This window comes from Ambystoma mexicanum, chromosome 5p (assembly GCF_040938575.1).
Source record: "Ambystoma mexicanum isolate Mex_15411 chromosome 5p, UKY_AmexF1_1, whole genome shotgun sequence".
Classification (NCBI taxonomy): Eukaryota; Metazoa; Chordata; class Amphibia; order Caudata; family Ambystomatidae; genus Ambystoma; species Ambystoma mexicanum.
In genome coordinates, this window is record NC_090930.1 from 750,372,315 (window position 1) to 750,396,635 (window position 24,321).

At 45.5% G+C, this 24,321-nt stretch overlaps 1 protein-coding gene across 1 annotated transcript in view; it reads right to left on the reverse strand.

The window, feature by feature from the left end:
* Positions 1–24,321, reverse strand: part of FBXL2 (F-box and leucine rich repeat protein 2) — an 838,595-nt gene that overhangs the window by 84,659 nt on the left and 729,615 nt on the right. Inside the window, exon 14 of the mRNA XM_069613130.1 lies at positions 17,559–17,771. Coding sequence (XP_069469231.1) covers positions 17,559–17,771 — 213 coding nt within the window. The remainder of the gene's footprint in view (positions 1–17,558; positions 17,772–24,321) is intronic.

The following is a 24,321-nucleotide window of genomic DNA, read 5'->3' on the forward strand; positions in this document are numbered from 1 at the left end:
TACCCATTTGTTTCCGAAACTCAGTTTGATTTTGAGATAAGATGTCATGTGAATTTATAAATTGTTCTAATTGATTCAAAAGCAAAATAGTAAAAACTTTATAAGAACAATCCATTAAGGCTATAGGCCTGTAGTTAGTTGGATCCGCAGGATTTCCTTTTTTAAAAATGGGCACAATCATGGCTATGTGCCAAGAATGAGGAATGGACCCCGTCATAAAGATGTTTTCAAATTTTAAGAGTAGTATTTTGGCCCAGAATATAGTATCAGCCTCAAGAGCACAAACTGGTATACCATCTGCACCCGAGGCCATGGAAAATTTCAGCTTACTTATTGCCCAGATGATGTCTTCAACTGATCAGTAGAAACGAGGAAGGGTATTTAGTCTTTTAACTGTAAATGATTGTTTCATAAAACACCTTGGCAGTTTGAAATTTGCCACAATGAAGGCTTCCCATGTATTGGCAGAAATTACGTTAGGCAACGCAGTTTCTGTTAAACTTTGTCCAGGCTTTTTGAACATCTGACAAATAGATTTAGTTTTATGTTTGCATAAATGCTTTATTATTTTTTGGTTATCATGGAGGTGAAGAAGTTGGCGATGCCTTCTACAGTTGTTGCTAAAAATAAGTAGGATTTTCTTTTTGTTAACCATGTGTTCAGACAAACAGAGCTTTTGAGCTTTGAGATGTCTTAAATTACTGTGTTTTTGTTTCTTAAGTGCTGCTATATGATTGTCATAATGACGTGGATGCGATATCTGCTTCTTCACATGGTTTTCAGAAAGCCACATTAGGGAGTCTTGTATAATATCATTGTTGAAATTCTCAATAGTAATAAGATCCTGTACTGTATAATCAACTGTAGGATCATATACAATCGCACTTGTTAGACTTTCCACCAGTTTCAGGCATAAATATTTGTTCCAGCAAATAGTGCCCGAGAGACGCTCTATTTCTACAAGGGCCAATTCGGGAACATTTGCCAGACACATCCACGGAAGATCTATTTTTATTGAAATGATGCACTGGTCACTCAAACCCACATCTGTGGAATTAGTCAATGAGCATAGATTTACCAAACTCTCAGATATAACAAACAAATCAATTGTTGATACATTATTATCCCTATGCCACATGTACTGTAAAGTATCTTGGTGTAGTCTTATAAATCTCATACCCCAAGCCCGGAAAAAAATCCTTCCATCGCATACCAGTTATAACAGCTTTTTTTTTTTGGTTGAAAGAGGTTGCACGCGCTTTTATATCCTGCATATGGCCTAAACAACCTGCATTAAAATCACCGCCAACAATGATACCCTCATATTTGTTACTCACTACAGCATTTTCAAAAATGACATCAAAGGTATTCAGCACTTACTCCATATGATGTGTCTGTAAATTAAAATATAAGTTTTAAAAACAAAACCATTTCATTCTTCCCCGCAATTAGTTGATGTCTACAGCCAAGATATTGGATGAAAAATGTGATACCTTATAATGTGTATTGATCCTGTTGTTAATCAGGATTGCGAGGCCGCCAGACGGGCGTCCCTTCCCACATCTTCTCGCAAGACTAGATATAACACAATACCGTCCACTAACATCTGTTTGGTGAACATAGTCTCCTGCAACATAATAATTGCTGGTTTGCAGAGGATCCAAGATGGCCGCCGGCAGAAGTAGTCGCGTTTGAATCGCGCTCTCGCCTGGCAGCCAACAAAAAAGCACTACAATATGAAGATTTCCGTGCGGCTTATACTCAGCTAGACGCCAGAACGCCCCGTGAGGTGATGTAAGATGGGCCGTCTGTGCATCAGCTGGGAAATATGAGTTTTTGCCGAAAGAAACACCGGTGAGAGGCAGCGGCCCCTCCCCCACCGACGAAAATCCAGCCAGGACGCGGTGACTGAGTAAGGCGCTGGCAAAGGAGGAGAATGGCACCCGGGGGCCTGGAGCAGACTAAAGGCACATAGCACGCGCCGCGGGTGCATCCAATAAACATAATTGATCCGGAGGCGGCGGACCCACGATTGCCGGCTGTGTCCGGTGGCACGGGCAGAGCGGAGGAGCGCGCCGGCTCTCTCCCACTGGCAGTGACAGCAGCGGCCAGGGCACAGGCCGCCGGGGAGCAGCAGGAAGATCGTCGTCCCCACCCCCTCCACGGATGACACACAACAGAGAGACGCCTCCGGGGGCTGGTGGGCCCTCCCCCGAAATCTATGGCAGTGGGGACGCCCACGAGGGGGAGGAGCCAGACGGAGGATCGGAGCAGAGGCAGCAGAGTCCGCGAAAACGGGAGACAGAGGTGAGTGCGCAGATATAGCACTCCACCTCTCCCCATCGAGCGCGGTCATGGGCAGGCCCTCAAGCACCGCTCCAGTACCAGTAGCACCGAGGGCAGCACTGAAACCCTGCACCGAGGCGGCACCAAGCACGGCCCCCCAGGGGCCCGGCCCTCTGGGAAGAAAACACAGAGCAGAGTGAAGTCGCTCCCCACCAAAAGACAACACAACGGCTCCCACATCCAGCGCAGGGAAGTCTGAAAGGGCCCCAGCCCACGAACCGGCGAAGATGTCAAGGGCTAAAGGGAAGGGGGGAGTGTCACAGACCGCATCGCAACCCCTCAGGCAGGATCCTAACCTGTTACAAATGTGGTCCACAGAAGCAACAATGACCTCAAAGGAACGGCCGGGTGAAGAACCCATACCAGATATCACCTCCCCTAACCAGAGCTCTGTGCAGCCGACAAAGGACGAAATGCGAGCCTAGTTTGTGGAGCTTCAGGACAAGTTCATGTCCACGGTCCAGGAATAGTTTACCTCAATGAGGAGTGACATGAAGCAGGCGGTCCAAGAGCTAAGGGTTGAGGTGGCCCAGCTGGAGGAACGGACGGACACCCTAGAAAGAATTGTACAAAATGCGGAAGAGGAAGCGAAACAGTGCAGTGAAACACAGGAACACCCAGTCAGGCTGACTCACAACCTGGAAATTCAATGTGAGGATCTCGAAAACCGTTCCCGCAGGTCCAATATCCGCATAAAATACATGCCGGAATCGGTGCTGGACAAAGACCTGAAGAGTGCGGTGCAAGAAGTCTTTTGGGACATAATAGAGGAGCAAGACGCAGAGATAATTGGGATTGACAGAGTCCACAGGGTGGGTCCGAAAAGAACAGGGGCCCCAGGAGAGAAGCCAAGTGACGTGCTGGCTGCCCTATCATCGTACCCGCAAAAAGAACGGATACTAAGGAAAGCAAGGCAGCTGGACCACATAAGGATGAATGGGGTGGAAATCCAATTATATCAAGACCTGGCCTCGGCGACACTCTTAAAAAGAAGGGAGATGGCCCCTTTAGTGAAAGAACTCGTGGCGTAAGAAATCAGATACAAGTGGACGTTCCCATTTGGCCTTCTGTTTGAGTGGGAGGGTAAACAGAGAAGAATAACTACCTTTGAGGAAGGACTCCAAACAATGGGCCTGCAAGCGGAGGAGGGCGGCGTAGGTGGGGACAGGTCTAGGGGAGAACCGCACAAGAGGCCTCGGGGATGGGAGGTGGTAAGGCACATGAAAAAACAAAATGGTGGGGGAAAAGCAAGACACTCCGTGGGTGAGAAATAGATATCTTTAAAAGGAACATAGAGGGGATGATGTTCAGAATGGAGAAGGCGGGTGTGGACGGACTCGAATGAATCATGGAATACCATATATGTGGCGGACAGGCAGAGGTTCCGGAGGGGACACTACCTGGATCTGTGAGTGATGTGGGGTTTAGGACTCCCCGCACAGTTAGTCCTGAGTCATGAGAGGGCAAGGAGCGATAGGCGTAACGCCCTAGCAACCTTAGGTGCCTGGGCCCTCCTCGGGATCAAAGTTGAGTTCCAGTTATTAGTTGGGGGTAAGTTGAATGGGTTGGGGGGATGGTGGGGGAGGGAGAGCCTCGGTGGGAGGGGTGGGATCACAAATAGCAGGAAGGCAGATAGTAGCAACAGAGCAGACGAGATGATGAAGTTTAGAATCTTCTCACTAAATGTAAGGGGGCTGAATTCGCCGGTGAAGAGGAAAAAAATGGAGGGACTGGTTAGTAGGGAGAAGGCGGATATTCTGCTCCTCCAGGAGACTCATGTTAAAGCACAAGATAAAAAGAAGATATTTCTGAAAGGGTACAAGATATGGGCGCAGGCAAATGCGGGGAAAAAAGAGCAGGGGTGATGATTGCAGTGAGGGGGGCTTTGGGGCAATCCTCGTAGACACACAGGTGGACAAGGAGGGGAGGTATGCATTTGCAAACCTCACGTTAGATGGTCTTAGGATTACCCTAGCGACTATATATGCGCCAAATACGGGACAGGATGGTTTTCTGAGAGACACCATGGGGAAACTAGAGGGATTCGCGAAGGGGGAGATAATACTGGGAAGAGACCTAAACCTAGCCTGGCAACCTAAGCTGGAGAGGAGCACGGGGGAAGTCATGCTCAGGGAGCCCCGTCCAAACAGTTGAAACAAAAGATGGAAGATTTGGCGCTACATGATGTCTGGATGGAAAAGAAAGGTCAGGCCAGTGGGTTCACGTTTTATTCATACGTACATAACACGATGTCAAGGATTGACTGCTTCTGGGTGTGGGTGGGTCTGCTGGGGAAGATCCAGGGGATTTATTTGGGCGCTATTACTATTTCAGATCACGCTTCATTGTGCCTGGACTTCCAGATCCCAGGCAGAGGAAGGGGTCTATGGAGATGGAGAATGCCTCCAGACATTCTGGGGGACAGAGTCCTGGGCTGGACCGTGGGAGAAAAAATGAACAAATACTTTGATCTAAATGACAATGGAGAGGTACCACTGCCGTCTGTTTGGGAAGCATTTAAGGCAGTAACACGAGGGCATATAATAGCCCTAAAAGCCACCAAAGACAAGCAGACCTATGAGTGGGAGAGGACATTGGAAAAGAAAATAGTGGACATTCATGAGGAAATGGTAGATCATCCCAATAGAAGCCTCAAGAAGGCGCGGAGGCACATGCAGGGTCAATTAGATATGCTCCGAAACCAAAAAGCAGAGATATCCCTACTGTACTTAAAGCAAAGATACTACATCAAGGCCAATAAGGCGGACAGATATCTTGCAAGACAACTCAAAGGGAAACAAAATGCATTGGCGATACTGAAAGTGATGGATGCCAAAGGAGAGACTCAAACATGCAACAATGGCATAGGGGAGGCCTTCAAAGCCTTCTACCAAGATTTTATGCGAAAGAGCACCCGAACGAACATGAACAGGATAGGTTTCTGCATTCTCTCCCTATACAAGCAATAACGGAAGAGGACAAAAAGCACCTGGATGCCAGGATTACAGAAGAAGTCCACAGGGCAATAAAGGGCCTCCCGAACAATAAGGCACCAGGTCCAGGTGGCTTCACGACCCCCTTCTACAAAAAATATGCAGACATTCTAGTCCCGATACTAACAAGGCTGTTCAATACATTTAAGGACAGCGGTAATATAACCCCATCTATGAACGAGGCGAAAGTCCTAGTATTCCACAAAACAGGCAAAGACCCAACCCTCCCAGGCTCGTATCGACCCATTGCCCTGATTAATTTGGATGTAAAAATATACACCAAAATACTCGCCGCCAGGCTGTCACCCCTCCTCCCATCCCTAATCAACACTGATCAATCAGGCTTTATTCCCAGTAGACAAACTCATGATAACTTAAGAAGGATTATCCACTTGGTAGAAAAAATAGGCTTCATCCACACACCGTCAGTATTGCTCTCCCTAGATGCCGAAAAGGCTTTTGACCGGGTGGAATGGTCCTGCCTCTTTCGAACGCTGAAACACGTGGGGTTTGGGGACCAATTTATCAATGTGGTAAAGGCCAACTACAACTCCCCGTCGATAAGAATAGCAATAAACGGGGTAGTAACGAATAAGGTTGTGATATCAAGAGGTACGAAACAGGGGTGTCCCCTCTCCCCCCTCCTCTATGCTATCTTCTTAGAACCCCTCCTAACTAAAATAAGGGAAACAGCAGGAGTAAGGGGGATTGAGATGGCGGGCAGACAACATAAAGTTACTGCATACGCAGACGATATGCTGCTGGCTTTGGAAGATCCCGAGAACTCCCTAGTACAGACCCTAAAAGAACTGGAAGAATTCGGAAGGCTGTCAGGTCTAAAAATAAACAGGAAACAATCAGAAATCTTGCTCTTGGCGGGAGATAGGGGGGCTCTGGGCAAAGTGGCGGGAAAGCTCGATCTAAAAATACCAGAAGGAGGCATTAAGTACCTAGGGGTGACACTCACGAGCCGGGTAGACCTGATCTATACAAACAATTTTCCTAAACTGCTGGATAGTGTAAAGAAGGACCTGGACAGATGGTCCCCACTTAGGGTCTCTTGGTGGGGCAGAGTACAGTCGGTTAAAATGAACATTCTCCCTAGGGTGCTCTATTATTTTCATGCCCTTCCTGTGGCAGTCCCAAACTCTTTCTTCAAAGCACTGTCCAAGGCCATATCGCTATTTGTGTGGAACAGAAAACCCCTTAGGGTAGTCAGGGCCATCCTCACGGCACCAATCAAGGCAGGGGCCTAGCACTTCCGCACTTTCAAAAATATCACCAAGCGGCACAACTCTGGATCCTGAGGGAATGGCTGGCAGAGGACCAATGCACCACCTGGGCAATACAAGACAGGGCAGTGGCTAGGACCCCCTTGCAGGACCTGTTGTGGAAACACAAACGGCAAAGACATCCGAATCTTCGAATTAGTGAGGTCTTGAAAACTACCATCGAGGCATGGGACGCTCAAACCAGGAAGGGAATCATGACCACCCCTCTGTCCCCCTTTTATGCCAATTTGCCAAAACCCACTGTTCCCTCCTGGATGCGAATTAGGGGGATTTGAAAAATGGGAGGAGGCTGGGTGCAGAAAAATTGGAGAAATGTTCTAGGACAAAGAACTAAGGTCATTTGCGGAGTGCAAACAAATGTGGAAACTGACGGATGCAGACAGCAAATAAAGCACTGGCTCATCACTCCAAAGATATTTCAGGCACCCACGAGAGATCTAACACCATTTGAAAGATATATAATATCCAATCCAGGTAACAGAAAACTGGTGTCAACATTATACCAATTCATTAACGCGCCAGAAGAAGAAATTAAATGGTCATACATGAAAAGATGGGAGGGCACGCTGGGGGGAGGACATTTCAAGACAACAGTGGGAGGAATTGTGGGTCGGTATACCGAAACTCACCTGGGCCCTCCAAACAAGGGAAATGTGGCTCAAAATCATCACCCAGTGGAACTACACTCCAGAACAGATCAAATCAATGTATCCGGAAATGTCGGATAGCTGCTGGAGAGGATGCACGGAAAGGGGCACATGGAGGCATATCTGGTGGGACTGTCAGAGTGTGAAGGGTTTCTGGAGGGAAGTCCAAACGGAGATGACAAAAATATTTCCAGATGCAGCACAAATGGGGGAAAGTGTCTGGTCGTGCGGATTAAAGGACCCACGTGCCAAAAGACTCCATAAAGCACAACGGAGAAGCTTCATGGGCTTGGTTATTGCAGCATGGGCCACAATCGCCCAAAACTGGAAAAAACAGGACCAGCCTTTAGTGTTTACCTGGCTACATAAAGTTTGGTCACAAATGACAATGGAAAAGATTACACACCACCTCCAGGTCCAGAAGAACTCCTTTACGAAGGAATGGGGGGCGGTGTTGGAGTATTTAAGATCGGACTATATGGAACAATGGTGCCTGCACAATATCAAAATCTCAAACATTTTTGGAACATAACTTTTCTAGAAAATAGAACAGCATGTGATCCTACTCTCTCCCGGGGGGTGGGGAGTGGGTGGGGGGGTGAGTTCGTGGATGATGTTATGATGTTTTGTTTTAAGAAAACAATAAAAATATGTTAAAAAAAAATAATTGCTTGTTTGCTAAATATATTATTTGACCTTAGTGCTGAGAAGAAATTACGATACCCACATACATACATTCCAGGAAAATACCTGGATGCTATTTCAGCTACCGTGACAAATTCACCATGTTACTGTTCGTTACAGCATTAACTAAGTTGCCTATCCATGACCAATCCTTTATATTTGATGCAATTGCAACTAATTGAGCAATCACATCCGAAGCAGTAATGGAAGATGCACCATCCCTTTCAGAGGAACCACAGCCAATCTCGGGCTGAGGTGCCACATAGTTCAAATACTGAAGAGCCTTCTTCTCATCATGTAGTAGATTTATTTGCACCCCCAATTGAGAGAAATCCATTTTGTAGTCCCATACCTGTTTTAGAATGATGGGTGAGGATACCTTACATATCATTCTTCCATTAATTACAATGGCCAATTTGACCCATTCCACATCATTCGAGTTCAGAAGTCTTAGCATTGGGATTTTGTAAAAGGTTTTAAAGATAAATTCTCTATTCAATCGTGTTTTCCCATGTAGTATGTTAAGATCACTACTCCAGCCCATAACAGTGGCAGGATTCAGTATCGCTGAGGTCTCTTCCTCACATGAGTAAAGGACTCCTTCACATTCTCCCTCTTGCAATAATCCCTGCCCGTTTTTTTTCCCTACTTAACGGAGAATCGCGGTTAGGAGGAACATCAATTGGATTAATGTGCTCACTCTTCATGGGGGAGTCTGGCTTTGACACCACATTCGTCTATTTTGTTTCTGTCATCTTAGGTTTACTTGTGGTGCCTTTAGGTTGCACTGCATTTCCTTGTGACTTCGATGCATAGTTAGGTCCATGTATCTGGTTTAGTGTTTTAGTGGAAGTCACCTTAATAGGATAAAAGGAGGAGAGTTGTGTTTGCTTACATCCTGCAGCTAGTTGGTGGCAAGCATATGCAGGGGGTGAATCGAATACATTCTCTTCTTCCATACATCCCCCTTTCTCATTCTGTTTGTCCCGTCGTTGTTTAGGAATTTGTGTGTTTATAGTTGTATTTACTTTTTGCCTTGTTTTAATGGCACTCTATAACCTCATTTCCTTGTGGAAGCTGCAGAGCAAGCTTGCTTTCGGCATTTAGTTGCTTCGTCTAGAGTCCGACCATCATTTGCAGATTCCCCGTTCACATCATTATCTTTTGAATTTGTTTTGTTATTATATTTTATATTTTGCGGGCAGAGGAGATTTTTTGTCTTTTGAGTAAGTGTTATGGCCCTTATATGTAAACGCCTCTGCTTGCGGGACATAAAGGGCATTTTTTCCGAACTCATGTCCTCACTGTCTAATCCACTCTCCACACTCACATTTGGTAGCGTTTCTTCTCTAGAATCCTCCTTCTGCTGAAGTTCAAGCATCTGAACAAGTGGAGAAGGACTGTCCCCCAATGTTGCAATGCATGGATCATTATTTTGTTGCAATGAAGACCCTATGTGACTAGCCAAACATGCTAAATCACTAGTGATTTTATTAAACATCTCAATTCCGAGCAACTTCCCATCTTGCTGGTTTTGTAATTGTACATTAGAATCATTTTCACTGAGTGGCATCTGTTCCTTTTGTCCTAGTACCACTTGCGAAAATGATTGTGTCAGAAACATAGCTGCGTTCCCTCCAATTTCTGTTTGGGAACCCTTTATCATGGTTTCATGGCAAGTTGTTTGGGTTGCACATTCTCGAACTGAGACCTTAGATGCTATGTTAGAAGAAAGCACCTTGCTCAATGTGCCATATAACCTTCCTTTTATTTTACTAATACTTGCCAGAATCTCCATGTTTGATTGTTTAAGCGCTCTTATTTCCACGTGAGTCAACTCATGACCCTTGTCTAGTAGATTGAGGATTCTACTAATAACAGGGAATTGTGAATCCATCTTTTCTGATGAATACGCTACAGGAGAGGGTCCCGAGAATGTATTAAGTACAGGCTCATAATATATCCTTGGCAGTGTGGTTAGGTCAACAGGACTGGAACACCCACCGTTTTCTTGATTATTTCTAGGTATATTTTTTTCTGCTAGCCCTTCAGATTCTAATTGGAACATAGCCGTCCTAAAAGCTTTTAACTGGGCAATTGTTGAAGGACTCATGTGTGTGTGTTAACAACGGTGAACCCGGCAGAGGGATGTCCACTTTAACTGTTTAAAAATACATTAAGAATTGCAGTAAACGGAGAGCTATCAGATAAATTTAAGATTGGGAGGGGGACCAAACTGGGATGTTCCCTCTCGCCGCTCCTGTACGTGATATTCTTAGAACCCCTCTTGGCGCGAATAAGGGACACGCCCCGACATCAAAGGCATAGACATGGGGGGACCTCCCACAAAATCGCGGCATATGCAGATGATATGCTGATAGCCCTGGGAGACCCGTCAAAGTCATTGCTGATCCTTTTCAAGGAAATGGAGACCTAAAGAGCTATCTCTGGGCTGAAGATAAAAAGACAGAAATCTGAAATACTTATACTGGCGGGAAACAGAGACTCTATCCAAAGACAAGCAGCGGATTTGCAACTAAGAGTGGCAGCAGACGGGGTTAAATACCTTGGAGTCACTCTGACCAGTCGTATTGGCAATCTGTAGGGAGGTAACTATCCTTAGCAGCTGGACAGCATTAAGAGAGACCTAGAGAGGTGAAACGCCCTGTCAATATTGTGGTGGGGCCGGAAAACGGCAGTAAAAATGACAATACTGCCCAGCATCATGTACCTATTCCATGCACTACCCATTAGAGTCCATGCCTCCTTTTTTAAAACACTAACCAGAACAATAATGGCATATATTTGGCAAAAAGAATCTCCCAGGGTATCCAGCTCAGTCCTTACAGCTCAGAGAAAGAACGGCGGCTTCGCCCTCCCTCACTACCGAAGATATTAGAAGGCTTCTCAGCTGTGGGTCTTGAAAGAGTGGATTCCGGATTCCTCCCAGAAACTGTGGGTAGCCCAAGATAAAGCAGTGGCCACAACCAGACTCTCCCACCTACTCTGGACAAAAAAAGAACCCAGACCCCCGAATGTATAAATAAGCAAAGTAATGAATACAACACTAGAGCTATGGGACAAGGCTACCAGAAAGGAGTCACTGACAATAGACCCGGCCCTGTTTATACCAATGTTCAAGAACCCAGAGTTTCAACCGGGCATGGGGATAAGCGCATACCAAAAGTGGGTAGAGGAGGGATGCACAAAGATAGGCGACATGTATCAGGCCCAGGAAATAACAACCTTTGAAGACTGCAAAGCTCAACTAGGCCTAACCATCAACGATAGGTACAAATATGAACAACTGCACCACTGGCTGCGCTCCCCAAGGACCAAATGGGCAGCGACAAGGTAATTGACCCTGTTCAAATCATATTTCCTGACACACGCCAGGACGAAGACGTTTGTCTCAGACACCTTTAAATTCCTCAACGTCCAAACCGAAGAGATCAAATGGCAATACATGGAAAGATGGGAAACCACATTCAGGTGCAACATCACAAAGGACCAATGGGAATACATTTGGGGGGCCATCCCAAAATTAACAAAGTCCATCCAGACGAGGGAGATGTGGACAAAGATCCTTGTACAATGGCACTACACTCCAGAAAGACTACACACAATGTACAAAACCACCCCAAACCAGTGCTTGAGAGAGTGCGGGGCAGAGGAAAACTGGAGACACATCTGGTGGGACTGCCCGGAACTCCACCAATTCTAGAGGGACGTCAAAACACAAATGTAGTCAATGTTCACTGGAGCGGGGGAGCTTGGAGAAGAGGTTTGGATGTGCGGCCTATGGAACCCCCGAGACAAACTGCTGACAAAGACACAGAAGCAAAACTTCATCGGCCTGCTAATAGCAGCTTGGCTGGCCATAGCCCAAAAATGGAAACAGAAAACGCCACCAACACAATTTGAATGGCTACAAAGAGTATGGTCTTATATAATGATGGAACGCAACACATATAACATGCAAGGAGATTTCCAGAAGTTCAGATCTGACTGGGGGGCGGCCCTGGACTACCTTCAGAGCGATTATATGGAATAGTGGTGCTCACACAAAATAAGGATTTTGGACATGCTCACATAGAACCAAGCAGGATACGTACACAGGAATGGACAAGACTACAGAGGCATTACGGTGGAGGGGGGCCAGGTGGGATGAGGAATTGTGTTGGGTCATGGATGGTCCCTATGTTGTTGTTAAGAAATGCAATAAAAACACGTTTAAAAGACATTAAGAGTTGTGAAGGAGAAAAGCCATAGTGAACCTGGTGGAGGGAGGCTGAAAATTGAGAAGGGTCTGCGCCCAGAAGAGGGGGACCCAAGGGTGAAAGACCATCACCCTAAAAAGCCATAGTAAACCTGGTGGAGGGAGGCTGGGATTTGAGAAGGGTCTGCGCCAGAAGTGGGGGCCCCAGGTGTGGAGAACTATTACCTGAATAAAGAGAAGAACCTTATGATTGAACTTTTGTTTTGATACTTCAGAACCTGCGAGAGCACATATCTATCAGAGGTCCTGATATCATTAAAGAATGTTCTATGGATCTGCGCCTAGAAGAGGGGGATTCCGGAGTGAAAGTCATCACCCAAAACCCACTTAAAGGGGACTGTTTATTTGATTTGTGGAATATGATTTATGAAGGGTCAGCACCCGTAAAGAATACGTGAAAATTAACTTTGTGTTTGTTTGTTATTTTACTGACCCTCTAAGGCAAGAGACTTTTATTGAAAGAGACTTGGCCGTCGAGGCTTCAGAGCTGTCGTCTCATGTTCAGGAAAGGTCGAGAACTGTGCTGTGCTCGGAGAAGTGCCACCTTGTCCCGTGCTTAAAACGTGGGGAAGGACGACCCAGGCTACCGCATCCTGACATATTATTTGTGAACACTTCTTTCTTTTCTTGAAAACTATCCCATACCCTTTTTGTATTATTTGTAAGGACTGGCAATAGGTTTTTCTTAGCATAAGCCATTTTATTTGACAACGCCACTAGGACTGCCTTATTTTTCATTTGATCGTCGACGTTTGCTCCCATCTTAGATTTAGTGTTAGATTAGGCAATTTTCCAACCTGCATTCAGTTTAATAAACATCCTTGAACTGTGATCACTTGTGTCTTTCTTTACTGTTGCCACCATGAGTTCCTTACAGCCTGTTTAACAATTAAATCAGTTCTGACTGCTGACTGGGTTGCACCCAACTCCTCGTCCACCCTCGGAGGCAGAAAGCTAACTCCAGCTTTTCGAACTAGTCGAAAATGCCCCTCACTTCCTCATAAGGTTGGACTAAGTCCTTGTGGAGGTGGCACCTAGGCTTTCCCACTAGAGGTTTTGCTGGCTTCCCTCTGAGCCTCAAGCTCCGTCTTGCACAATACCACTTAGTCCTGCTGCTTCTTTTCCGCCAGGGCTTTGGCATCCTGCTGTTTTTGTTCTGCTAGGGCCACTCTCCTTTCTTCCAGAAGTTAGAGCCTATTAGGGTCAACCACAGCTCCTGGAGCCTGGCTAAAATGCGGGAAACCACAAATGAGTGCTGCTTGTGACCTTTGGGATAGAACAGTGCCCGCCAGGTGGGAGGAATACTGGGAAGCGATATCTCGGTCACTTTCCTCAGCAGTTTCCACACCCCGCAGGTGCATAGGCATCAGGGCCAGGGGATCCAGCTCACTGCTGGTCCAATGGGAGCCCTCCTTCCCCTTACCTTCTTCGAAGGCTTGGAGGCTTTTATCTATCTATATTATTTTTATATAGCACCACTAACCCGAAGGTCTCAGGGCACTCACAAAGACAAAACGTCAAGAGAGGTTTCGTAATACTCTTCGTTCAAGTTCTTCACCATGCCCACATCCAGTTTCATGGTTGTAAAAATACCTTGGCAGTGAAAACAACTGTTAACTGCACACTTTTATTTTGGCTACCTGAGCTGTAGGCACAGTCTGGTTCAAATCCCACTGCTGCCACCAGTGTGACAATTTGGATTCTGCTCCCCAAGAGTACAAGGATGAGTAGGTGTAAAATGGCCTACTCAGCCCTCACATTTCTACAACCCCAAAACCCAACGCAATCATTAAGGTAAAATGGGACAGTTAAGAGATATACCCCCTTTGCCTTTTGTGGTAAATTGGAAGAGGAAAGGGTACGCTCTGAAGAGGGTTGGGAATGGGATCCAGTAGTGATCCAAACAACACAATCCAAAATAAAGGGAATGTCTAATAAAGGTTCTATGAAAATATATATACTTTATTTAAACACACCATCAGCAGCAGAACAAAATAGAAACCCTGTACAAAAACCCACCTCCTGTGGAAGAACCATTTGAAATCACCTTCCACAGCAGGGCTGACTCACAGGAGCTGAAAAATGTGCGATATCAATAGTATGTGGCGCTATGATCATACGTAGGGCCATGCACTATGCCTAAACTACGGCATAGCTTTATTTTAGATATTGCCCTGCCATCATCGTGGGTTACTTATGATCATCATAGTTATGGTACAGGGGGTATATCTTAAATGCTGATCCTGTACCACAGGCACTTGGCTGCTGCAACAGCTGTTGAATAAGCATCTTGTGACCTTTGAACCTGCTCTATGCCACAGGAAGAGCAGACAGCGCCGATAAGGGTACTGATGCAGCAGGGCAAAAGTACACCATGTTTTTGGAATGGAGTTCACAGAAAAGGGGAATCTGGTTAGATTTGATTTATTAATCAAAAATCCAAAAAGCTAGGGCTTTTCGCCCTTGCCACATGGCCATTCCTCAAAGTTGCTAAAGTCAACACAAATCACTAACAAGAGGAATTATTGTTGTTAACATTTACCCTGCAGATAGCCATGTTTCAGTTGTTAGGACTTTATATGATAAAAGTAAGCCTACTAAAAGAAGTGGCTGGCTCCATTTCAAGGCTGCTCACAAAACACACACAAAGCACTAAATCATTCAACTCAATTGAAATGTTCATCATGCACTCTACAGATGAAGTGCACTGTTATGCTATCTAATACTTTAAAACACTTATAAATACAATTTCTACATAACAGTACATGCTAAAAGCCATTGGCTTTTTTGGCATTTACTACAGACCACACAAAGCTTCGAACATAACCAATCAAAATGACAACAAAAACCGTCCACAAAATTGACAGAGCAGTATGCTTATGTATCTTAAAATGTCTGTTTAGTTGCCATTTTTAAATAATAATAATGATAAATTCAAATGTTGCTTTGTTTCCAAGAGATTTCCGCTAAACTCATTACCACCACGCTGGCCTGTGAATTAATCGCAAGATTACAAGTGGGGTAATGGCAGTGTAATTCCCCATTTTTGGAAATCACAAGACTCCATGGGGAATTTTGAGGAGTCACTGTAGGTGGTAATTCCTCAATGGGAAATCTACCGATGTTTGGCCTTGAAGTGGAGGATTTATCCCCAGCATCTTGCTGTGTGTAAATCCACCACTCCAAGGCCAAATGTATAATTTGATTGGTGATAAAAGTAGCAGTAAATTTGTTGCTGCCAAAAAAGTTTCAAAAATGAAATTATTGCCACTTCTTCACCGCAAAGTATCGTTTTCTTGGACTATAGCAATAGCACCTGCATCGACAGACTGGATCAGTGGTAGTGGCCGGGGCCCAAGTTATAAACATGAGCGAAGCGAAGGCCTTAACATTGGACCCTGGTGCATTACTTACTGCGGCTTGGGTTCAATTTTCTTCAAGGATAAATCCAACACCATTAACAGAAACATGACTTACTGTTCCAAGTTGCATATGCACTGTAGCCATACAGATTTAAATAACTTAGCTTGGTGGAAGAAGTTTAATGGCACAGGCTGCTCCCATGTGGAACACACTTCCCCAGAAGGTAAGAGCCCTACATAATAAACCCTGTAAAGAAGTCCCTATTTCCTAAATAACTAGATAATGCAAAACAATAAGGTTATGTTTCTGCAGTCAAGATCAGTGCAGAAAAATGCTTTGATAGTTGGGGCACTCAATACGTGACGATTAACAACATAACAGTATTCATCTATAATGGTGAGGGTAATTTAAGAACCATATGCTCATCAGTTTCCTCACAGTGAACGGGTAAGAAAGATCTCAAACGAATAGTACAGTGTCTGATCTGATAAAGAGCAGGCTAATGGTGCAATCCTTGAGTTGTGGGTTCATTTAACCGAGCTCTATCGTTAACCCTTCGGGACCCCCACCTCTTTTTGAACTGGAACCAAGTTGCATACACACCTGGCCATCTCTACCATACTGAAAGTGGTGTGGGTGTGATGAAAGTCATGTGTTGACTAACAGGAAAGAGAAGAAAAATAACTGATACCAGGAATGCTCACAACCTCCAAGAAGAACGTCCATGTACCAACTGACCGATTCCATGAGTTCTGGCAGGAAAGATGAGTACAGATGCAACTCAGTCGGCACAAAGCAGAGAGCGGTGGCATATGTTACTGTGTGATCCTCTGTATTGTGTCTGCATAAAATCATGCAAATCTGAGGCATTTCTAAATGGAGGTTAGGAACACTGTTTGTTGAAGTACGGAGGGGCTTTGTATGTGCCTTACTCTATGATGTAACTAGTTGCATTAATTTAGACCTTCAGATCCCTGCTGCTGGCTTGTTTGAGGTTACTCTGTTGCTTTGCCTCATCATTTTAGTCAACCAGGACACAGAAGCTGCAAATTGATACAGTTTGTGTGTGCTTGCAGTGGAAAGAATGATACCAGATTAAGGAGCATGTCATTATAGCCGTCCTAGTTGCATTGCAGCAGTGACATAACCAGATCATGACACAACCTGTCCTAGAGAGGAATGAAAGAAAATGTGTTTTAGAGTGAACATCATTTCTTGTTCTGAAAAGAAGCCCACTTTGTCTACCTTCCATACTTTAGGGCAGAACAGACATGCATGTATCTTATTACTTATCCTATTTATTTACCAACATTTCACAAACTTTAAAGGCTACACATCCTACAAAAAAGGCAACAAGCATTAGACTCTTAGAGGCGAACAAATAAGACCATTCGTACATGAGCAGGTAATAGATCAACACACCATGATATTCTCGGACAAACCAATATGCTCATAGATCAACAAGATCCTAATATTTAGAGTTACAAAATGATTATAACGTCTAAAGAACACATTTCAAGGGATTGTGTGCAGGAATAAGAACCACGCTTCGCCTACAGAATTCAACAGGTCTATTCATATGGCTATTATTTCTTCTTGACATTGAAATTTCAGGTGTGTCGGGAGCACTATGAAATAAATTGAAGCAGCACAATGCAGTCATATATTTTGCACTAACACAGTGTTGTAAACTCAGTCTCCTCTTATCATAAGAGCATTTTGCATTACATGGGCGAGCACAGGAAAACAATGCAAAAATAAATTAAAGGCAAATCCGTACGGGGATCTTTCTGTGAGAATGTTTGAATTCATATATAATTTCTTGTATACAGTTAAAGTAATGGGTCAGTCATGTAAGTTCCGCTTCAGAGAACTGGTGGTATATTAATGCATGAACGATAGTGGAACTGGAATGACTGTTCCTGATGCATGTAAGCATTTGGCCACATCTTACCCTTATTCTTTTAATGCCAGCTCGAGTGACTTGTTGGCAATCATACAATTCAATTCTCTCCAGGTTGTGGCAGTTCTTGAGGTGCTCCAGAGTCAGATCAGTAATCAGAGGACAGTTGTCCAGCTCGAGCACTTCCAGCTGTTCATGACCACAAGTGCTGTTGCTAAGATGGAATATGCCGTCGTCTGTGATCAGCTCGCAATGTGACAAACTCTGCAAAAGACGAACAAGAGAAAGACAACCAAACAATGACATTAATTACACAGAACTAGTTTAACACCTCTAAGGTAGGCCATAGAGTTGCACTTGGTTCGAAAATCTGTGAGAGCCCTACAGTCACTGGTTTGAATCCCAACAGGGTCCATGCTGCAATTTTCTGTGGTTGACAAATAGATCACCATTAAACTGGCTTGTCATAACACCCACTAGTAGTGCTTCAATGCGGGAGAAATACACAAATAGGGCACTAAAATAAAAAATGCATTATTATTATTATTATTAGTACGCGCAGACAAACTATGAAAAGTTCATCATTTCCAAATATCACGATATGAAATACAAAGCGCCTTATTTGCCAAAGTCAGCACGTTTCTAAATATATTTTTACACCACTGCTGAAAGGATGTTTTTATCATAAACAATATAAGTTAAAAAAAAGTTAGATTTGTTAAAATGCAAAATATAACACAGAGTTGATTTATTTCAAATTATCTGTTTTAGTTAGGGTTGCATACAATAATATATTGTGATATATTTCCCGCAGGTCAAGCAGACGAGTCATTAGGAATAACAGATCTGACACCTTATGGTGATGTAGATTCTTTTAGTCTCCAAACGTACTTTTTAAAAACAATCCTTTGGAACAGGGGATCGGGGTGGCGAACCTCTCCCAGGGCTTAGCCTTAGAGAGGGCTCACAGGTCGCTCCAGAAGAAACCCCCCCCCAGGCTCCTACCCTCGCCCCATCATTGTGAAGGTCCTCAACTTCCGGGACCGGGAGGTAATCCTGAAATTCTCGAGAGAAGGTGCAGAAATAGAGCGGGACAACTCAAAAATCACCATATACCCCGATTACACTCAGTCGGTTCAGAAAGCAAGGAATTCCTTCGTCCCAATCAAGGCTAGACTGAGGAAACTAAATCTGAAATATATGCTGCTTTACCCCTCCAGACTGAAAGTGTTTTATAACGGAAGGGCAGTATTTCTAGAGACACCAGTGGCGGCCAAATAACAACCTGGCCGAGGTCCCCATCGACTCTTCTCATGGGAAACATAATGAAGACAGCCAGGGATGATGCACGGATACCCTGACTTGGGCACCCACGCCCTCCCCAATGTACCTGAAACGGTAAAAGAGCTCCGATCTCTCTGAAGCAAAACTACAAAATGAGAATGCTAAACGACTGCGTGGCCCACCGGATCTCCCATGCATGGACACAGACCACGTTCCCGCGAGGGACCAGTACAGGCCAGTTGCCAGCACATACCTACTCGCACCAGATACCCGGATGGGGATAGGCAGCGCGAGAGCACCTGAGCACTGCACTGTTGTGACAGGAGCTGGGTGCACCAGTTATAATTGTTTCTTTCAAGTTGTTATTGTTTTAACTCTCCTACCTCTGAGAACTCTCAACTGTACCGAAACAAATCCAAAATTGAATATCGAAACAGACCGCCCCTCACAGTCTGAACGGGACATGGCTCACGACAACATACGATCGAAACGCAATAAAGATGGGGCATTCCTGTCGATAACTGACGTAAATATACAATGGCATCAAAACCCAGAGGGATGGGATCCTACCTCCGAAGAAACCGGATGCACTCCTACCTGAAGAGGAAGAAGATATCATTCGCCCTACTGCAGGAAACGCACCTCTCCACAGACTCTGCGTGCGGATAAATTGACAAAATACTGGGGCGGCCAGGGGAATGGCTCGTCCCATTCAAGATATGCACGAGAAAAGTACACGTGGGTAAGCCCGGACACCCCATTTCATCAACTGGGGGTAGAAACAGACAACGAAGGCAGATACCTGATAATGTGGGGTACGCTGGAGAACACTCGGCTATGCATAGTGAACTCATATTTCCCCCAGTACGGTATACCCTCCCACCTCAAGAAGCTATGCGCCAAAATTATGCTCCACAGAGACCACTAATATGGGGAGGAGATTTTAATTGTGTCATGAACGCTGTCATGAACGCTGAATTGGACAGGTCTACCACACCACGCACACCCAACAACCTTTCCTCCCAAGCCCTCCACAGAGCTGTGGAGGATTTACACATGATCGACATCTGGCGAGAGATCCTACTCATTTTACTCGGCCCCTCATAACCTCCACACCAGGATAGACTATCTCTTCATAGACAATGAGCTAACCCCACAGGTTGAATCTGCGAACTACCTGGGTAGATCAATATCGGATCACTCCCCACTGATACTGCAACTCTCTCTGAGAGGCCCTAGACCTCCTATCCCGATGTGGCGCATGCCAATAGAGGCCTTGACCGATCCCACATTCAAAGAAACCCTAGCTGAGAAGCTTGAGGAATATATAGATTTAATAAGGGTTCAGTCGACAAATGGAGCACATTTTGGGAAGCAATGAAGGTGGTAACGAGGGGAGAGGTAATCGCCGAGGCAGGTGGGATCAGGAGGCAATTGAGACAGGAACTAGAGACTGAGGAGGAAAAGATCAAGCACCTCGAAAACAATCTCCCCCCAACGATTGAGACGGAAACCAGGCTGAGAGAGATCAGAAAAGACTGTAGAATTGCATGGGAGAGGCTCTCGAAGTTCGACTTCTCTGCACGAACTGTGAAGGCACACAAAGAAGCGGACAAACCAGGTAGGATACTAGCCTTGCTATGCAGGAAAGAACACCCGAGGATGGCACTAAATGTGATTAAGGACAGCAATGGCATAGGCCACAGGACACAGCAAGCAATAAACAACACTTTCTCTGACTTCTATGCCGATTTACACGCCCACACCAACCGAATACCCGAGGCAGACATAAAAGACACCTTGGCGGAAGTTGGTCTACCCAAATTGAACCAGGAGCAGAGAAACATGCTGGGAGAGCCCATCATGCCCGAGGACATATCCGAGGTGATCAGATCCCTCTCCACGAGCAAAACCCCTGGAACAGACGGCCTTACCCCGGAGTTCTACAAGGCGTATGAGGAGATCTTATCCCCCATACTGCAAGAAGTTTATGCGGAGGCATATGAAACTGGAATATTACCGAGTAGCATGAGAGAGACCCTTCTAGTCCCAATGCTTAAGCCTGGCAAACCACCCGAAAACTGTGACTCATACCGCCCACTAGCGCTCCTGAATTACGACAGCAAAATACTAACGACCATACTGGCAAAAAGGCTTTTGAGAGTAATAGGATCCTTGGTACATGAAGACCAAACTGGCTTCGTCCCAGGACGCAACACCACAGCCAATTTGAGAAGACTCCAGCATGTAATAGCACAAACGGCTGAATCCACCGAAGACCTGGCTGTACTCTCGCTAGATGCCATCAAGGCTTTCGATTCGATTTTCTGGGTGTGGCTGATCGAGACCCTGAGGGAATTTGGACTCGGCGAACACTTTGTTCGATGGATCGAGGTGCTCTACAACAACCCAGTTGCGAGAGTGAAGACTGGGGGCATGATATCAGAGGCTTGGGCCATCCAAAGGGGAACTAGGCAGGGATGCCCCCTCTTGCCAATGCTGTACATCCTGGGTCTGGAACCGGTGGCAATCTACTTCAGGAAACAGCTTTTCAATGCAGGTATCAGCCTGGGTGGAACGGACAACATCATCTCCCTATACGCCGACGATGTCCTCTTGTATCTACGGGACCCCCAAAGAAACGCCCATACAGCTCTGGATATCCTAGACAATTTTGCGAAATACTCTGGGATAAAATTCAGCCGGCAGAAATCATGCTCCTTCCCTTTAGCTGGACTCAGAGGCAGAAGCACAGACGAACTCCCTGAGATTGGGATCCAATAGCAAGTGGAGGAGTTTCGCTACCTGGGCCTCACCATCAAACACACGCCAGTCTCCACCCACGAAATTGACGCTTTCTGTGATGGGTAGAGTAGCAATATCCAAAATGATAATATTGCCTAGATTTCTCTATTATTTTACTAACATAACATACTATATTCCACCACCCTTTTTCAGGAAGTTGGAATCCCTGCTCAGGGACTTCCTTTGTGGTCGAGCCAGGCACAAGCTCACACTGAGCATCCTCACACTTCCCTACGCCGAGGGTGGCGTCCAGCTGCCCGATTTCCAGAGATATTACCTGGCGGCACAACTGACTCATGTCGCAAAATGGTTATGTGATGACCCTTCAGCAGAGACGAATCTCCTGCGCCAACTAACCTCACCCATGCCCCCTAAGGAACGAATATGGAACAAGCAAGTTGAGCCCCCTGACCCACCCACGATAGCACAGTTGGGGCGACAGGTTTGGACAAAGGTCACCTCTATGCTTGGGCTGCGGCACTCATACGCACCTGAGATCCCCATGCTGGCAGACATATGCAAAACCCCCGGCGACTTACCGGCAATGAGGAGATGGGAGCACTTTGGCCTCTACACATGGGGAGACATGTTTACCGAAGGGCTATTTAGGGAATTTGAATTGCTGCAACAGATAGACGGACTCGCCCCAAGACAATTCTTATGGTACCAGAAGGGGAGACACGTTGCCAAAGAGAAATGGAATGTATGGCCCGAGGAGCCAAACACACACCCCCTTGTGCAGGAGCTGTATGGTGTCAGTGACGGCTGGAAACCGACATCGAGGTTATACACCCAAATAAATGACAGGTCCAACCCAAGAAGTGCACGTCTGAAAGAGAGATGGGAGTCCGATTTAGGGACTGAAATCACAGAGGGAGAATGGTCGAGGGCCCTATCATACCCGAAGGAGATATCCCGGAATGCGAGGTTCAGGATAATTCAGCTCAATGTCCTCTACAGGACCTACATGACCCTACACAGGATAGCCACATTCTCCGACAAGGTTGCCCCGACCTGCCCATGGTGCACTTCCGATCATGCCGACATGATCCACATGTTCTGGACCTGTCCTAAAGCACCGAAACTTTGGTCCGCCGCTGAACAGACCTGCAGGAAGGCTGGGCTGGAGATATACGAATGGACACCTAAGGAATGCCTCATGGGCACCCATCCGAGGCTGAGTAAAATCAAACACTCTGTGAAGTTTATGGACATTGCATGTATACTCACGAAGAGAACAATTTCCATGGCCTGGAAATCCCCGACTGGCCCCAGGTATGAAGCCTGGATTAAGGAGATGTTAAAATGGACGGCAGCCGAAACCAGAGCGTGGGAGGAGGGGAATAGTCGAGGCGGAGAAGACTCGAGCACCGCACTGGAGTCCTGGAAGACCCTTCTGAGAGACTTGATTTTCTCAACGAGCCACAAGCCCCCTTGAATCTACCCCTCTGAATCTCTATGTAAGTTCGACCGAGAAACTGCAATATCAAACTCACACTCGCCCCCACATCACGCCCCACTAAGAACAGCCAGACACCATCAGACCCGAGACGAGGGTTTGAATAGGAAACGAGGAACCCAACAACTCAGAGGACATACGGACAGTTAGTGTTACTATTGTTGTTTGTTAATTGTTTAATCTTACCAATGCTTTAAATGGCATTTATGATATGTACTAGGTGATTCAATCTTCACCATGCTCATGATGGTTTTAATGTACACATATATATAAATGCCAATAAAAACATTTAAAAATAAAATAAAATTAAAAACAATCCTTTAGCTATTCTCTCACCTTGCAAATGCACTTTGGACACCAACTGGTCGGCTGCCTTTAGACCTCCTGGAGCCAAAAAACGGCCTACGATACTTTAATTACATTGAACAACCCAACTCCCTGACATAACCACTTCTGCCCAAAAAACAACAACGTACAAAGCATCTTTGGGTGTGTATAATTCTCCCTGACACCCCAAAAGAAGCTGGCCAAGATTGGCAGGGCATCTTCAGGTCATCCACCCACTGCCTAATGCACCCCAGGATATTTCATCACTGCTTGCCCTTGCTCAAATAAAGTTTGAAGATCATGCAGGGCACAGGTGGTTGAGTATTCCATTCACCCCAACATGATAAGGAATCCTATATCTGCTGCATAAGAGGACTCGCGTCATGATCACTCACACAGATTCAATTGTCCTCTTCTTCAGCCCTCAGCTCCACCCTCTGATGAAGGCACCTTAATCTTGCTGCAATATTAGGACAGTCTTTCTGTACACGCACTTATTATATGTCACCCTCTCCAACCCTTCAACCCTCTGGATGCCCTAATCTGCATTTCGTATATCATCTTGGCTTTTCAAGTTACTTTTGCATCTGTGTAACTTCTAGCTTAGCTTCCACCCCTTGAATGTTTACTGTTAATATATGGTCACTGCACGGCCCGTTGGCCACACACGAATAACCCCAAATCCTGCTATTTTGTTTGTCTCACAATCATATCCTCCTCTCCGTCCTGCACCACACTGAAGTTTAGTGTTACTAAACTTCAGTGGCCTTTAGTCCAATTCACACCTTCTAATGCATATCCCCACTCTTGTATAGGTTTCCAACTATGGCCTTCCCCCTCACTCTACATAACAGGTGTGATATCCCGATCTTGTATAGTCTCTCTGTCTTCCTCTTGGTTCTTTGTAAGTACATGACTTTCAGCACTTTCTTGCTGCCT